The sequence below is a fragment of the Falco cherrug genome, chromosome 5 (assembly GCF_023634085.1).
Source record: "Falco cherrug isolate bFalChe1 chromosome 5, bFalChe1.pri, whole genome shotgun sequence".
Classification (NCBI taxonomy): domain Eukaryota; kingdom Metazoa; phylum Chordata; class Aves; order Falconiformes; family Falconidae; genus Falco; species Falco cherrug.
Window position 1 is genome coordinate 47225962 of NC_073701.1, and position 18860 is coordinate 47244821.

General features: G+C 35.5%; 1 protein-coding gene across 2 annotated transcripts in view; it reads left to right on the forward strand.

Annotated features, from left to right (window-relative positions):
- SCYL2 (SCY1 like pseudokinase 2) overlaps positions 1-18860 on the forward strand; it is a 41322-nt gene extending 22462 nt beyond the window's left edge. For both annotated transcript variants that reach the window (XM_055710636.1, XM_055710637.1), the window contains 10 exons: positions 1058-1234; positions 5528-5650; positions 6903-7016; positions 7351-7483; positions 9302-9420; positions 10098-10198; positions 10951-11017; positions 11149-11238; positions 12342-12461; positions 13038-18860. In XM_055710636.1, coding sequence (XP_055566611.1) covers positions 1058-1234; positions 5528-5650; positions 6903-7016; positions 7351-7483; positions 9302-9420; positions 10098-10198; positions 10951-11017; positions 11149-11238; positions 12342-12461; positions 13038-13688 — 1695 coding nt within the window. In that variant the 3' untranslated portion in view covers positions 13689-18860. The remainder of the gene's footprint in view (positions 1-1057; positions 1235-5527; positions 5651-6902; positions 7017-7350; positions 7484-9301; positions 9421-10097; positions 10199-10950; positions 11018-11148; positions 11239-12341; positions 12462-13037) is intronic.

Sequence of the window (18860 nt, forward strand, 5' to 3'; positions counted from 1 at the left end):
AGATTGCTTCAAGTTTTTTTATAGCAAGGCAGTACCTTAACATTGGATGACGCAAAGCTGCCTTCCCTCAATAGACTAAGTGCTTTCTTGTGCTAGCAGTGCTCAGAAACCTGATCAGCAAATGTCTGTCAATACAGATTTTTTGTGTGTAGCGTTAGGCACTACATCTAGACTGACTCCTTTTCCTTTTGTGGTATTCTTTAATGTATGTAAAGCATAAAGCATATGTAATAGAAAAAAAGGGTTAGTTTAATACATAATAGAATAGCTGAGCTTCTCAACCATTGCATTAAATTTATTTTTAATCCTTTTTTTAATTACACAGTGCAAAATTCAGGCTTCATGTTTAATAGTGTCTTCTTTTTAATTTAGTAATTTTTTCCTTCGATCAGAAATCATCGATGCTTTGAATTTGGAAATAGATGGGATGTGTTTCACCTAACTTTAGACAGCCACTGATCGACCTAATCATCTTTAAGGCATTAATTTTTTTTTCTATCATGAAAGTATATTTTATGAGGGAAGGGAGTGTACCCTTGAACTGTGTATTTGTCTTTACTGAATTTAAAAGCACTTAAGGATGTCTGACTCTACAGTTAGACAATCACTGCATACTTATTTTGTCAGCAAAATCCAGTTTAGGAAATGTACCTGGAGTTTTATGGGATTATGTGTTTGGTTAGTGAGTAATGGGGTACTGAAAAAATGATTAATTTTTTGGGGTGCTAGGGTCTTTTTTTAAGAAAGCATGTAGAATGACGTATTCATAATTCATCTATGTGGCTGAAGCTTGTATTTTCTGTACAGCTAATTGGGTTTTGTTCACCTTCATAGTTGTTATAGTCTCCAGTTACGTTTCGAGTGCAAGAAAAGTAAGCAAAGTAGCACAGTGTGAATTAGCTAAAGTATATGGTGAAAATGAGAGTTCAAAACTGAAAGTTATCTGCCTGCTTTTTTGCAAGTATCAGGTTAGTACGAAAGCTGTTGAGCTGTCACAATGGTAACTTACTGCAATGCAGTACAATGTGATGCATGCTTGGTTTTGTTTTTCTTTTAGCGTGTTATAATTCAGCGAATTTTGCCTTGCTTGACTTCTGAATTTGTGAATCCTGATATGGTACCCTTTGTATTGCCTAACGTTCTCCTAATTGCTGAAGAATGCACCAAAGAAGAATATATCAGGCTCATTCTGCCTGATCTTGGTCCTGTTTTTAAGCAGCAAGAACCAATCCAGGTATGTTAATATTCAGATTACAGTTTTTCTCTTTGGTGTGGTTGGTTTTTTTTTTTCCCCTGAAAAATTACTATTTGTTCTATTTCCCTTTTCCAGCTCACACAGATTGCCCAGCCTGTCATGTAGTTGTCCAGGCAGTCAGTCTTGATTCATATGAAATAGATTTTTTCCAGGAAATTCACAAAGCCTCTACCCCTGCTTCTTTAGATGGGTTTTCTGAGGGAATATTTGCATTTATAGATGAGTTTAGATTAGCAAAAAAGAAAACACTTAATTTATCACTCAATTCTTATTTTTGGTTGGTTGTAGAAGATAAATTTATAACTATTTGATCACTCATGTAGGCAATCTGAGAAGGGTGGTACAGTAAAATATTTACATATGTTCTACCAGTAGCTGAACCTATGATTTTTTTTTTCTTGTATCCAGATTGCTGACACTGGGATCACAAGGTGGAAAAGTTATAATTTTGACACTCTGAAGTGCTTCTCATTGCTGATAATAAAATAGTGTTTATTTGAGGGCTGTGCATGAATATTTGAAATTTTTATCATTTTATTTGACAAACATATTGTCTAAATAAAATACACCTTTTCTGTTTTTTACATGTGTAAAAGTAGTAAGACATTATCATTACTGCAAAGGAAAAAACACATCCTTTTGTCAACGCTACGTGCATGATGATCCCTGAGAATTCTGTGACAAAGTTAGGCATTGTGCCTCCACAGATAAGACAGCTACGCATTTGTTCTAGTTCAACTTATTTTATTGCTGGATGCTGTTACTTCTCTGCAGAGCACTTAAGGGGCAAGATAAACGTAGGAGTGCGAAAGTAGACCTGAGTTTCAGAAAACAAGATCAGAGAACTTGCATACTGGGGAAGGGGGAAAGGGGACAAATATTTAACTGAAAGTACCTCAGAAAATTAGAACTACTTAATGCCATTTACCTTTGGTATACTGAGGCTTTATGTTAGCTTTGTTGTTGTCTTGAAAAAATTAAACATCTAACCAACTGAAAGCCAGTGAATACCTTATTTGTGCTGTTTCATCATAAAAGGTAACATTGTGTTTTTCTAACTTTAATACCAGACTTGTGAGATAGTCCTCACTGCAAAAGGTTTGTCTCAAAGTTGCATCTGGAGCATAATGTGCACAAAAGCTGGTTTATTTCTTGAGAAATTAGAGGAGCAAAATACAGACTTGGGGTCATAAAGAGTGAGCTTTGCCAAGCTTTTCTGTAGCTTTCTAGATACTATGTATTACATTCTTATGTTGACATTTTTAATGCACACTAAGTACTAGATAGCTCATTCCACTATTACTTCTAGGGTCTTACTAGTATAGCAAAGTTTAAGTAATCTAGGACAGGTTTTCGAAGTTAATATACCAGGAATTGCGGAAAAAAATGCAAAGGTTCAAAATGCCAGAGGACAGAATTCCAGATCTGACCCTCCTTGCGCTAGGCAACAATGTGTATTTGTATCACACAGAGAGGGGTGGACAGGGAAGGTGCTAGTGTTTCTTCCAAATGCTCTCTCAAGATGTTTTAGATTTATATGAGGGGCCTGTTCCTTAGCTTTCATAGGATACTCGAGTTGGGAAGCTGCTGTAATTCAGTATGAAGAAATTGTTATCCAGTGTTCACAACGTCTTTGTGTGAGGGGATTTATAGTATGAGAATGGAATATTTAGTTAAACTACTCATTCATATCATCCTATTGGAGTTAGCATGGAGTAGCAGGTGTGCTGTTGTCATGGTTCACCCCAGGCAGCTGGATACCACGAAGCCGCTTGCGCACTTCCCTCGACCCCCACACCCCTGACCCCTTGCCAGCGGGATGGGGAGGAGAATCAGGGAAAAAAGTAAAACTTGTGGGCTAAGACCAATTTATGAATTGAAATAAAATATAGTAATAGTAACAGTAACAATAGTAATAGTAATGAAACGGAGAGAGGAGAGAGTAATAAAACTCAAAGGGGAAAAAAACCCCAAATGCACAATGCAATTGCTTAGCATCTGCTGACCACTGCCCAGCCAGTCCCCATGTAGCGATTAGCCAGCCCCAGCCAACTCCCCCCCAGTTTATATGCTGGGCATGATGTTCTATGGTATGGACTAGCCCTTTGGCTAGTTCCCATCAGTTGTCCTGGCTGTGCTCCCTCCCAGCTTCCTGTGCACCTGGTCACTGGCAGAGTGTGGGAAACTGGGAAAGTCCTTTATTTAGAGTAAGCACTACTTAGCAACAACTAAACATCCATGTGTTATCAGCATTATTCTTATACTCTATCCAAAACACAGTGCTGTACCAGCTACTATGAAGAAAATTAATGCTATCCCAGCTGAAACCAGGGCAGCTGTAAATTAACATCCTGGCTTAGTCTGATATAACTTCCCAGTGTAGACAAATCCTTAATTTATATCTAGGGGAATCCATAGAGAGTTAGCATATGATGTGCTGTAAATTAATTTTCTAATTCAGTACGCCAAAGTGTACCCTGAAAAGTACTGGGCTCTGTGTTAATGAATGAAACACTTTAGCATTATCGTTTAGAGTGCCGTCGCTGCTGCTTATTAGATGATATGTGTGAATCTGTGACTGTAACATCTTAGTTTCTATTTAAATAGATTTAAAGTATCAAATATGACCCTAAAAAGCCAAAACTAAAAAGGGTTTATTGGAACAGTGTGAACTACATTCTAGTTAGACAGGTAGATACCAAAACCAATTCAGCTTTGTGTTACCTTAATTGAAAAGCATTGACAGCCAGTGGAAAACAGTAGAAATACTTCTGTGGAATCTAAATGACTGTGTAGTACAATGTTTAACTTAAAAGCAGTCTGTTGTATGTTCAAACATCTGGTTCTTATTTTAAAGGAGCTTTACTAGTTGTTAAGTCAGGTTTCATTCATGCCCTTTTCAAATTTGCAAAACAAATCTAATGATCCTTCTCCAAAACTGTTATGTTTAACTAACATAGAAACTGTCATGCCACAGTATTACATGGTTGCTAGACAAGAGAACAGTGTTATGAGCGGGTGTAGGTTTCAAAAATCCAAGTTTAGGACAAATAAAATTCTTTATTGAAGAATAATTATAAAATCTAACTTTAAAACTGATTTGGTCAATCTCACCCTAATCTTCCCAAATTTGGGGATATTGCATCAGAATCAATGTTCACAGAATGAATGAATCTGTGTGTGTATGTGTACAGTTTAGGTACTTGTAAATATGCTATAAGAAAACACATTAACAACGGTTTAAAATATTTTATTTTTCTTCCCTGTAAAGGAAAGCAAATGAAAGGGGGAGACTTGTAATGTGGTCTTGGTACACTTGTATTTCTACACTTTGATGCTTCTGTTTATTTGGCATACAAGCACTGATTGCTATGTATTTTTAGGCTTAAAAATTGAAATCTTTCCCTCCTATGAAATATTTGGCCCTTTATTATTATTGCGATAGCATTCACCACGGTTTATCAATCTAGCCTAACCTGTTCTTGAGAAGGAGTCTAGATATCAATGGATAGTCAGTGTCACCTGTAGGAAGTTGTCTGACCTATCAAGACAGTGTCATGAGTTGTTACATAGCTCGCTCTGTTGGAGACTGAGCCTGCATGAGTAATTTGGAATAGCAGCTAACTTTTAGATGGCTAAGCCTGAGCAAGGTGAATCCCACTGTGTAAATATGTTATTCTAGTGTTGCTTTTTAGGTTAACATGATATGATTTTTTTTTGTTTGGGATTTTTCATTTTATGATACACAATTCCCATGTGAAATAGAATAAAATTATTTTGTGTGCATATAGTAGCTATAATATTCTTTTCATTGTATCCCTGTTTTGATTCTAGATACAGAGGGATTACAGCTTTTATCTGTGGAGGTATGGTCAAATGCTCTGAGGACAGCATTTGAGCCATAGGTTTTTGAAAGTTTAGATTTTTCAATAGTGATGCATGTATAAAGATTTTCTGTGGGTGAATTTTAAAAAAAGACCATGTTGTAAATAGAAACAGGAATTCCTTACCCATTATGATTTCTTATTTCAGAAGGATTAGTCTAGAACATGCATATTTTGTTTGATTTGTATTTGCTGTTTTTAAAATTCAATAATATGTCAAAGTGTTTTTTGTCTTCCATGCCTTCAGGCAAGCAACATGGTAAGTGATCACATTTAATGAGTTATAAGAAAACTTCTGAAGTTCTTATGATATGATACAACACACTTTAACTTATAATTAATGTTTCTGGAGGTAAAACTTCTGACTGTTGAATTGTACTTCTAATAGATCTTGTTGATCTTCCTGCAAAAAATGGACTTGCTTCTAACCAAAACTCCACCAGATGAAATAAAGAACAGTGTTTTACCAATGGTTTATAGAGCCTTGGAAGCACCTTCAATTCAGATCCAGGTATAGTAATTGCAGCCTTTACTTAAAACTTTTTTTCTCTTTTCTTTAAGGTGCTATGCCAACTTTTTCTATACTCATATGTTTGTTTACTTGAAAAAAATTATAAAGCTGTGTAATGTTCCTGAGTGTTGAAACAGATGAATGTTTTAACAAAGAAAATTTGTTTTAGTAAAATAAAATTTGGTTCCCTTATTTTCCAGAGACTAACTGTTTGGCTGTTGTTCTCATGCTTTTATCCCAAATTCTTACTAGCCACCATAGAAAAGTAGAATGTGCATTTATACTACATTGCCTGTGCAGCAGAAACTATGAAACTATGTGGGCATGCATGCCTTACCAATCACTGAGGGGTAGCTTACTCTGAGGTTCTGCTGGTAAGAATATGTGCTGACAGTTACCTTGGAAGGCCTAATTTGCTGTAAAATCATATTAATATACCTTCTGGTGACATTTTTATGGATCTATATTTTAATTTTTCTCTTTGTGCTTTCTCTACCTTTCTAAGGTTTGGGTGGTTTTTTTCTTTAAATCATTCTTCTATGGGAATTAACTTCCAGTTACCCAAAGGCAGTCAGGAATGGGAGGGGGAGATAAATTATTAAGGATTTGGATAATCCAGTGTGACTTTTACCTTTGCAAAACCTTTGCAATATTATGGAGAAGGGTTTTGGTTTCTAATTATCTGGTGTGAGGTTTTTTCCTGCATCATTAATTTGGTTTTCAGGTATTTACTTGCAACATATACTTAATATGTCTCTTATTTTTTGAGATTGAGCTGAAATCGGTGTGGTTTTTTTCTCTGTTGCTTTTGTATGTTTAATCTTGAATACGCTCTTTTATCTCTCAGCTTATCATTGTGCTGCTGCAGTGTTGGTAGTACTTATTCAGGTTTGCTTGACTTATACAGGAAAATGTTACAGTTTGATGTAATAAAAGTTATATATAAAGGTGTTCTGTGAAAATGCAAGGTATTCTTGCTGTCCAAATACTTTATTAGAAATTTGTGAATACTCTTTCTGAAATCCATTTCCAAGCTTCTATATATATATCATGATGCTTTATTATTCTAGCTGGTTTTACATGAGTCTGATAGGTTGTCAGCTTAGTTGAACATAATATTTCCTTAGTATTTCTGTAAAAGGAAGGCTTAAAAAGACATTTTAAACTAATGTTGATCTTGAGTAATATAATACTAATTTTGTAATAAACATGCATGTTTCTTTTTGAACTTATGGGGAATTTTTTTTTATAGGAGCTTTGCCTAAACATAATTCCCACGTTTGCCAATTTAATAGATTACCCATCAATGAAAAACTCATTAATTCCAAGAATTAAAAATGCATGTTTGCAAACTTCTTCTCTTGCTGTAAGTATCCTAATAATTTTATCTCCTCAGAATGTTACCTTTATTTATGTTTGCTTTCTGTTTTGTCTTTAAAGAAAAGCCCATCAATGTGCTCTGATTTCTTCTTGAGACTTTTTTTTACCCTTTACAAATATAAAAGCACCATTTAATTTTTTAGTCTAACAGCATTTAAAGTTGTTAACAGCTTATTCTGTTTAATAATATTTTGAAATTGTTGAATTGTGTTCCGTTGTAGTTTTAGTAGCACCTGCTTTCTTCTAAGTGTAAGTTTTGTACGTTTTTTTTGTTCTTAGGCAAAAATATGGTAAAGTTTAATTCTTATGATACTTCACAGGTCCGAGTAAACTCACTAGTGTGTTTAGGCAAGATTTTGGAGTACTTGGATAAATGGTTTGTGCTTGATGATATTTTACCTTTTCTACAACAAATTCCATCCAAGGAACCTGCAGTGCTAATGGGAATTTTAGGTAATTAATGCTTTTAACTTTCTCCTCTTTTTTGCTTTGATGTTGCAGATCTGAGAGCTTTCTGTGTTATCATTGATAACGTTTACATAGTGTATTGCTCAAATGACTATTAAAAACTTCTTGTTTCTGGTTCTTCAGTATGCCCCTGTTCAGTTACCTTATGTATTGCTGGTACTTCTGAACACTAGTACCTATATTTGTGGTCTTCAAGACCCAGTGTAGTTCTGACTGCTCATTGCAGTTCTTGGGCTGTGACACTTTCATAGTCTGTATGGTCCACACAACCAGAGAGGCTGTTTTCCTCAGAAGAGTATATGATCTGTCGTCTTTTCAGATACTGAGCACCTTGCTGGAGACTTTAAGGTGTTATGTTGCCTTCTCTTACCACTCTTGCATGTCAGATGCTATAAATGGTTGTCTACAAATCTATTGCTCTTCACTGCAGGTTTTGTTAGACTCATTTTGTTGGACATGTAAACAAACATGGCTGCCTTTGCACTGAAATGGAGCGTAGTCTGGGTGAGGTTTCACAAAACAGCTAAAAATGCCTAATGGCTTGTTACTTCTGGGAGGGGAGGCCTTACTCGCAGTTGTGCTTTCCTAGTGCCACTCAGGTGCTCGCCTAACTCAGGGTGTGTGATTTCAATAACTTGAATGGGCTCAAGGAGACCAGGTGACCAGAGCCACTGCCAAGAAACAGAGGTGCCTGCATGGCCGTCTGGAAGACACTGACCCTTTCTCTTACTGACGCTGAAGCAGTAGACAGAAGGCATTTGTAACAGTTGAGCTGTACCAGCAACAGCCTTCATTAAGCATTGTAATAGTATGTGATGGCAGCATTATTTTGATTTGCTTAAAATCAGTGAGAAGGCATCTGTCGGTACCGATCTAAAGCTGCCTGTTTCCCTTAATCCTTACAGCTTTGATTTGTATTTGCTGACTGAGAATGAGGGATAGTGTCTTTTACATTAGTTGCATTACTCCAGAATTCTACTCGGATACAGTGGATAAGTGAACCCTAGTTTGGAAATGATTGGCTGAAATCAATTTTATATACTCAGGCTCTCCTTTTTTCTGGAATCATAATACCTTCCATCTTGTATGTGGTATCCTCTTTGGCCAGCTGACAGCTCTGTTCTAATACTAACCATAGAAAGTAAGGAAAGTCTCTTTTTCCTTTATGCTACTATGTTCAGTGTCTGCCACCAGAGGTGGACTATTTCAGCAGAGGAACCTTCCTGTTAGAAACACTATAGAACTTGTAGGCTTAACACTGGAATCCTCATGCCTGTCAGTATTCTTTTTCAGTGGCTTTAGAACAGATAAAGACTGCATGATTTCTGATCCTATGTGTAGCACAGACCCAAACTTCTAGGTAAGAGTCTTTGTAAAATGCAGTCAGAGAGCAGTGTGATAGTTAATCCTAGGCACTTCAATGTGCCAGGAGAGAGAGAACTACCCTTAGTTTCTCAGTGGCACTTTGTCAGTTTGTGGTAACTCAGTTGCTCGTGGTCTGTTCCAAGATGCATATTCTCAGATCACTGACCAGAACAATACATTGACTAATACCAGGTTTCATAGCTGCCAAGTGTTACTTTGGACTTGCGCTTGTTCTGAACTGTAGCAAAGCCTCTTACTATAATATGTTTGTGCTGTGGATGAGTACTTAGCTGTTACGACTGTCTTGCTCATGGTTGTCCCTTATTGCACACAGTGCTGGTGTACATTCAGATGATCAATACATATTTGAGCAAGCTACTGGGAGTTTGTTCACATTGTTTACTAAACAATTTTTGCTATTTTGATGTTGTATGCCAGGTATTTACAAATGTACATTTACTCATAAGAAGTTGGGAATTACCAAAGAACAACTTGCAGGAAAAGTATTACCCCATCTGATTCCTCTTAGTATTGAGAACAATCTTAATCTCAATCAGGTAGGAACATGACTGTTTTGCATGCTTTTTCTTCATAATTGGCAGAGAATAAATTTAAACTGTTGTCAGAGAAAAAGTCACACATTGCTGTATGTCTGTTGTAAAAACAAACAAAACAAAAAAAACCTTCCAGTATTACTGTATTTGCATGTTTAATGCTTGTTATTTTTCAGTAGATTTAACTGAACTGGTATAAAGTTTCAAAATGTATACTGTCACCTTCCAAATATCCTGCAAAAGCAGTTAGCTACTAACATAATTACAATTCAAATTAAAAGCTAAAGTACAATCTTAATGTTTCTTCCCTTTGTTTGTAAATATTGCAGGTAATGTAGAATTGCAGCCATGTTGCTATGAAATAGTAGGAAATGGAATACCTAATAGGTTTTGGTTTTTTTTAAATGAATCTGGTAATATTAATCTCTGTGGGTTTTTTGTCTGCATTGCCCCACTTTTTGTTTTTCTTTAGACATACGTATTTTTCACTGTTTCAGTATACACTCTTCTCGGTTTTGGGTATCTAATGCAAGTTAGTGAAGGTGGATTATAAATTATTTTAAAATCGGCAGTTTATCTGGCATTGTATAATGTAAGTTTTTTGAGGTATTACCTTTAAGTTACATGTGTCTGAATTCCATCACTGCAAAATCCAAATTTCTTGTATATTTCTTTTTCAGTTCAATTCTTTTATTTGTGTGATAAAAGATATGCTTAATAGATTGGAGGCAGAGCATAAAACAAAACTTGAGCAACTTCATGTCATGCAAGAGCAACAGAAGTAAGTGTTTATTTTTGTATTAGATAAGGAACAAGTGAGCAGAGATAAATGTCAGTTAGCTTTTAGCAAATGTGAGAAAACTCTAGCCATAACAATAAAAAATAATCTAGGTAATTCTTAGTTCAGCAGTCAAGAATTTCCTCAGATGAGCACAGTTGTCAGAAGATTTATAAGTCCTAGAGTGGTAATAATGTTGTGATGTTAGTGGCTTTATAGAGTAAAATCTTTTGCTTTTATACAGTTCAGTCACACTTTATTCTTTTAGAGTCAGTAATTTTTAATTCATTAAACATAAAAGTTCATACTGGGCTCCATTAGAACAGTTTATGTCTTGCTTTCTATATGTTAAGTTGCTTTTCTGTAATTGCTGAGAAATAAACCATGCTGAAGAAACATAAACATTGCAGCCTTTTAGAAGGCTGTGATATTTGAAGATGTGGAGGGCTGTTTTATGGAGTCTGATACAAGCTGATATTTCTGAGACAAATTAAATTGGGCTACCTAAAGTCTGTGTCACCTTGTTCAAAAGGAGGAGCTAAGACCATGTGAAATAATCATTGGGAAACCTTTACAATTTAGAATATTATAATTTTGCAGTCTCCTACAGGCATTCTATAAAAATGGCAGTGCTTTCATAATGCAATTTTTTGTTATTGTTTAAATGCAGAAAAATAATCTGCACTGCTGAATTAGTGTTGTGGATGTGACTGCAAAGTTATCTTTTAATAATATTTATACTCTGCACTATTTAGATCTTTGGATATAGCTAACCAAATGAGTGTGTCTGAGGAGGCAAGATCTAGTAGTACAGGTAATCAGGTAAGTGACAGTATTTTATTGCATTACTTACATACAGAAATCTCAAATTTAAAATTACTTAGTCAATATTTATGTTACGTTAAGTTACAGCATTTCAAATAACTACATTTTCTTTCTTTGAACTTAAACAGATTGACAAGGTATTTAATACTAGTGGAACTGATCTTCTAACTAGTGGATCTGATAGTAAAGAGAATGAGATGTCATCAAAACAGAAAAAGGTGTGTTTTACTTTGTTTTGGGATTCTGTTGCATCCATGTGTTTAATACAAGGCTGATACAATTGCATAAAAAGAGTATGTGAACGTATTTATCGTATTTAAAGCTTTAAAAGAAAAACTAACTACTTTTGTATAGCACAGCACTGTATATAATCACATATGAAGGTCCACTGAAAAATTTTCAAATCATTTCCTTGAATTTCTGTGAAAGCTTTTCCTTGAAAATAGCTTTGTACAAAGTAGGCAGCAGTTAGGATTATAAATTTTTGGTCACTTTGTTTCTCCTTAATTATAGATTTCAATGAAACTGAAACTTCAGCAGTGGATTTCGATAGGAAAATGGAAATGGGCAACTGTTATAAAATTGCAGAGATGAAGATAAAATGTAGAATTTCATGTAGTTAGCAGACTTAAGATTTACTATGTAATTCAAAGTTATAGTGAAAATGAATATACAGATAAATACAAGAAGCAAAGAAGAACCATGACATGACAGAATATTAAACATAAGCATAAATATTGTGAAATTCTTTTCATGATACTAATTATGTAAATGGTTCCCCAGGATCTCTACATTTTACCATTTCCATTTCTAGTTATCTGAACCCTCTTGCTAATTTTAGACTGTGGGGGAATGATTTCATGATTTTATCCTTCATCATTAAAAAAAGTAGAGTTTAAATCCTGAAAAACCTCTTAAGCAATAGTAAAATAAAATTCCCTTTCCAGCTCCATGGTCAGTTGCAGTTCTGTATCAAGTGCCAGTTGGTAACCATATAAAACCAAAAACTGTGAAGAACACTTTTTCTTATGCCCAGCATTAAGAACAGTACGCTAAAATGGTTTTGTTGTGATACCTCTTTATTTAAGATCTGCCCATATTTCTCATTATGCTACTTCTAATATTGTAGTTATTTAAGTACTTTTTAGCAATATAATTAATATTATAATAGATTTTGTGCTCATCCATTTCTGTTTTGTATAAATAATATATATTGTTCTACCACATATTATTGAAATGACAGGGCTGTGCATGAAATAAAAATACCAATGTAAGAATAACCATTCTGTGCAACTTAGTATCAGTACTTACTCTTTTAAAGGCATCACTTACACTTGAAGAGAAGCAAAAGTTAGCTAAAGAGCAAGAGCAGGCGCAAAAACTGAAAAGTCAGCAACCTCTTAAGCCACAAGCAACTGCAATAACACCTCCCGTGAAGCAGGTGAGAAAGAACACTGGAGCTGTGATGCTTTTTTCTTTCAAGTGCTATATGCATTTAGCATTTTTTTTCCTCCTGTGAGTCACCCTTGTTTTCACTAGTGGTACGATGGCACAGCTGGGAAAACTATAATAAATATTTATCTGCCTTCCATTTGTATTGTTAGCAATATTTCCCACTTTTTAAATTTCAGGAGATTCCAAAAGTATTATTATTGGAAGGCCATTATTCTAGAAGAAGGGAAGAACACACACTGGAAAAGGTTTTGCTCTGAAGAGTTTATTAACTAAATATATAAAGGGGAAGGGGGTATAGAAATGGGTATGTAAGCAAGTGGTTATGGTAGTACTTCATGTATAGTCTTAGTTGTCAAATTAAAGTTGTATAGCAATCAGCTCTAAGTAGCAAAGAACAAAAATAACCTATTTCTCTTGTGTATAATTACATTTCGTGTCCAGTTCCATGCAGTAAATTCCAGTTTCTGAAAAATGAATGCCACTTCTGCAGGAACAATGATAAAGACTGTTGCTAGAGTGTTATACAGAAAAAGTATTTAATTTCATTTTATCTATTTTGCAGACAAGAGACTTGACAGATACCTTGATAGATAACATGTCATCTTTGACTAGCCATTCTATCAACAAAGCTAAAGTTGCATCTTCAAACAGCTTCTCTTCTGTCCCTTCTATGGGTGTTGGCATGGGATTTTCATCAGCTGTTGACAACACAAAGAGAAATATAACAAACGGACTAAATACTAATATGGGTTTTCAGACTGCTGGATTCAGTATGGGAGCCGGTCCCCCCACTCAGAATTTCTTCAGTGGTCCAAGTGCAGCAGGAACAACCAAGATGAACATTGTACCAACTGCCAATATGCCAAATTACAGTCCTATGAATGCTGCGTCTGCAATCTGTCCACTGACACAACAAAACAGACCCCCAGATATGTCTCCTTTAGATAACCTTTTTGGTCCTCAGAAACCCAAAGTTAGCATGAAACAGTTGGCTCAACAGAAATCAAGCCAGTGGGTTAATCAGTTTGTACCCCCACAAGGGTCCCCAAATGCAAGCAGTTCAGCCTTGGGGCCTCAGATGAACATGATAGGACAGCCTGGCTTTGGTATACAGGGTAATCCTTTCTTTGCTCCTCAGAACTTTGCACAGCCAGCAAACACAATGGCAAACAGCAGCTCAGCTAGTAATGACTTAAAAGATCTTTTTGGGTAAAATGTTTTGTTTTGTTTTCTTCTTTCAAAGATTGATGAAATTTGGATCATGGGTAAGCTGATTAACATCTTTTTTTGATTAGTAAAAGCATGACTTGGGGAAACTTTCAACCCAGCACAGTGAAGACTTTTGCACTGGAAAAAAGACTGATATTGATTGCATTCACCTGGTACTGCAGTGGAATTGCATTAAGTGCAAAGTCATCTTACGTGCTAAAGATTTCCTGTCTCTTTACCGAACATCAGAGCGCTGAAGGTAGGATGCACATATTCAGATGAAAAGGAACAAGTTAAGTATTTCACAATTATTCAGAAGTGTGATCAATCAACTCCTATGAAATTTCCTACAAAATTTTGTTTAAGTTCATTAAAAATCCTTAGGGGGTAATGCTAGTGAATGCAACCCTGCAGCCCAGTCCTTTCAGTATCTGCTAAATTCTTATTGGTGATTTGTGTTGCCTGAATTTGGTGCAAACTGTCATTTTCCCCTCAAAAATTTTGATAGCCATGTTACATAGAAAGATCTCTAACTGGTAACTGTGTAAGGGGCTAAGAAAAGAAAATAATTTTACTTTCTTCTTTTATAAGATAGTTAGCATCAATGTGACAGTGAACTACAACAAGATTCAGGAGGCATAAGAAATTGTTTTAAAATTTTCTGCAAGTTTTGGACAGAGTGAGAACACTGCTCAAATGGTCATGCTGGTTTTACAACCTCTTTCATAATGCCAGATCCCTGTTACCAGCCCCATAGCAAAAGCAACATACCACTTTAAGATTTTAAAATACATGTGGTGACTTGATCGCATTTATTATATATTTCAGTGTTTTGGCTAATTTGATACTGCTTCTAACAGTATCTATCTAACAGGTGTGGAAAAAAGATTGTGAGTAGTTACGGAACCTCCTAAAAAGAATGTTTTCTGTAAAATTCACATTGACTGCCCCAGCTGTGTAACCAAACAATTCTGTGTAACTAATCACACACTGTTTAGTTACACAGAAATATCTTTAATTACTTTATAGTTTTTGGCTCCATTGAGAAGATAGAAAAGGATTTCCTCATACGAGTTGCACATAGTTGTGTGAAAAAGCAAACTGCCGTAAATTGCCTTGACTGGAATAAACTGTTTCATTTGAATTTTGTTTTAACTCGGGTCCTCGTGAAGGATAAATTAGTATGAAGTGAGTTCTTAAATGTGGATTTGTAAGCTCTAGAATATATGGTAAATACACAGGTATTTCAGGTCCTTTTTATTGTATTACTTCAAATTTAATAAAGCTCTCCAGAAATCCAAACAGTAGTTTCTTCTACTTCCCGGAAGGTGTATGTTCAGCTTGCCCATGATAGAATCTCTACTCTGTCAGATACTACTGTTGGTTTTAACTTTTTCTTTCCTAGGAATTTCAGGAGCTTTCTTACATAATATTTTGAAGACTATAGCTGGCTATTTTGAAAAGGAAAGAACTAGTCACCTTTTTTATGGAAAGCCTACATGCTTTATTTTTCAAAGCCTTTCACTGAAGAAATTGTTCTTTCATTTGCTGCTTAAGAAACCAAAGGGCCTTATGCTGTAAATGTGACTTGTATTTTGTTATATTTCCACAGTTCTAAGCGGTAATAGCGTTAAGCATATTTCTTGAATAACTGTTTATGTATTATAGCTGCTGCCTTAGTCCTACCATTTTAAAATACCTGGGACCAGTGAAGTTGTGGTTTAGAAAACAATACCTAACACATTGTGATGCTTATGTACTATTAATATTCATGGTAAGCATTGTAGGTTATGTTTAAGGTATCTGTGTACACATAAGTACAGTACTAGAACTGTTAAACTTATGAAGTTAATATACAGTTACTAGTACTCTATACACTCAATCACACTTATGTCTTATGTGAACTTTTGAAAGCTGCGTTTCGTTAGGGTAACTTAAGGCAAGCCTTTGAAGAATTACTTGAATCTGTATTCCTCTAAATTATTTGGAAAATAAGTTTATATTAAAAAATAACATATTTTAGGACTCTACAATGTATTAAATTAATATATTCATGGTGAAGGCAGTCTTAAATGTCAGTGTCCTGATCTGGGGTTTCAGTCATTGATCCCCCTGGACTGGGGGCTTTTCAGAACTGGATTTTAATTTAACCTACTGGAGGGAGAATTAAGTGAAATAAATTGATCTGATTTTATATACTAGACCTCCTAAACTGTGGGGTTTGGGGTATGTGCTTTTGGCATGGGCTATCTGATAATACAATGCATTTAGTAAGAACAAAGTAAAAAAAATCCTACTAGTTCAAATCAAGAGAGGCTCTTCTATGCAGTGGTAATGTTATGGAATAAGATCTTTATCTGGCTCAAGTAATATGATTTTTTTCCTATTTATATTTCAGAATATCATTTTGGTTTCATTTGCTGCAATTGTTGTTCCTCTATTCTGGTCATTCTAAAAAGGAAAACTGAAAAGGGTGCTTACAAAAGTTATAACAAAATTTTCCAGTTATTGAAAAATAGAAAAGCAAAAATAAGTTAAAATGAGAGGGTTGAATCCCTCTTCCTTGTCAATGCTTCCTACTTCATGTGTCAGGAAACAGGGTGTTTGTGAAGTTCTCTAATACTTCCTTCTTAACTTAAAGGAAGGAGGAGTTGCAAGAGGTAAGTCACCAAGGCCATTTGTCACTTGGCTCCTGCTACAGTAGTTTTTCTTTAGGAAGCTTGTCCAGTTGATCTCTCCACTTACAAGTCGTCATTCTGAGGCCCTGCAAGAGGCTGGAAGACTCAGGCTGTGGCCAGAGGGAATACCATTGTTTGAGAGCAACAGTTGTACTTTGCATCCAAGTTGTTGTTTGGGAAAGAGTAAAAGGAAGGGACATTGTTACAAGAGTGAGCATTCCAGCTGTCTTCTGTTTCTGGTCTTGGATGGAAAGCTGTGTTAGCATCTAGCTTGGCCTGAAGCAGAGGGACTGTCTAGCCCTAATGCAAAACAAAATGGAAAACACAGGTTTGAAATTGGTATCTGATTAAGAAATTGCAATTTCTGTTACTGAAAAAGTAACCTGATATAAGTTCTTTTTACAATACCTTGAACAATACTGTAAATTACACACGATTTCTGCCCTTTGTATTCAACCTAATTTAAAGATAGAAAAGAGGAAGCCTGGCAGATTATATCATCACCTTACAGTTTCCACTCTGTGCAACCACTGTAAGCAGCTCTTCGTTCCGCTGTGGAAGTTAGAACAGGGTCTGGGCTGAACTGCCCAGCCCACCTGGTTTACTTATATTCATTACTAAAGGAGAGGAAAAGGTAAGGGAGTAAGTCCCTATTTTTTAATTGATTTTTATTTATTGTATTTACTACAAAAAGGAGGAAAGAAGTGGAAATAGCTGCACATCTCAAGTATAAGCATCAGTTATGCTTTTACTGCTCTGGTGTATGCTAAAGGAACGTGACTGCACCCAAGACAGCAGCATTTTCCATATTAGAACTGTTGATTCCATTTGGTTTGAGAGAAATAGGGAATGAAATGGCACTAGTGGCATTTCAAGGGTGGAGGAGGGAGCAGATTTGCTGTTCCTTTTCATCACACAAGTGTTGCGAATAAGGCACAGAACAGCCTGTGGAACCTGCTTGTGCAGGACAGGAGTACCAGAGTGAGTCTGTTGAAAGGTAAAGGATTCCACCAGTTATCTGGGAACTAGGAAGAGAAATTTTATGAGGAACATGGGTGGAATACCCTAGTTTGTTTTAATGAAGATACTGTGTCTTCTTCTCTCCGTGGTGATGTGAATTAGAAATGTGGGAAAGTTGGGGCCTTACAGGTCTGTACAGATGCTGAATACCCCAAGTAAAAGGATGAATTTTTTGATGTATAGGTGCACAACATTTCAAGCCTTATTATTTAAAACATTCCTCTTCTGTTGAGTTTTGTCTTTTTATCAACAGCTGTTTCACATTTATATGAAACAAATACCCCAATGGCCTTTTAAAGTAAGAAAAATGTGTGTTAATTTTTGTATTATAACCCCTGTTACAATGTTATGTATATCTCTAGATGGGTAAGTGAGTGTGTGTATAGATCATAGGATTTTAGATTTTTCAGTTCAATTGCACCAAAAGAGCAAAGATTAAGTGAGAAGGTAGAATTGAATCAAATTCCACAAGGCTTCCATACAGGCTAAGAATTATATGATGCTTTTGTTATCTATTACAAATTTACATGCTTAGTCTGCTTCTGTCATCTACATGACATGAGCAGAAAAGGAAAGTTTTTAAACCATAAGTTTATGAACACTGGATCTCTCATTGCAGGTGAAGTTTTTGGACTTTAGAGTGAGCTTTGTTTATTGATTAGGAGTTTTTTATTGTGGGTGGGTGGGATATCACTGATTTGTGCCATTTCCAATGAAAGAAATATAGGAAGGGGGAGTACAGAAATAATACCCTGTTGTATATGTGATGCTTTTTGGTCTTTGTTAAGAGATATGCTGCATTTTATATACTCATTGTGAACTTTTACTCTGAAATAGCTGCGAGGAAACCTATCTGGAGAATTTCAGTTGAGTTAGCTGATTTTCAAGTGAGGTCCTGCCTTGTACCTTACTTTCCATTAGGTTTTTTTACCGCTTCACAAGGAAATTACACAAGGCAGTAAAACCTTGGATTCATACACCAGATCCTCTTGCCTTCCAGGCCTCACACTTCTATCAACAGAATAATTAAACCCCTGAAGTTGTATTGTCTTTAAGTTCTCTGAAACAATCCTAACTGCTGTACAGATTTCTGAGATGAAGTTGTAAATCAAAACGTGTTATAGTGAACTCAGGCCTTGTGCAAAGTATTTAATACTTGTCTATTTGTCTAATCGTACAGTCTCTGTACTAGTGGCAGTTTTATGTTTTATTGTAAAACATTCAGATTCTCATGAGATTATAGAGTGATGTTACTGTAGTGTCAGCTGTGATTCATAAATAGAACTGTCATAGCATGGCATTAGTGTGTATCAGATTTATTGGACAGCTCTTCAAAAACGAATTTATTCTTGTATCAACTTTTAGATCAGTTATTTCAAAAACATGTAAAAGGTACAGTAACAGTTTTGAGAAATTCATATCACTTTGTACTCTGAATGAGGTTGCCTATGGAAATAAATGAACTTTTCATATTTTCA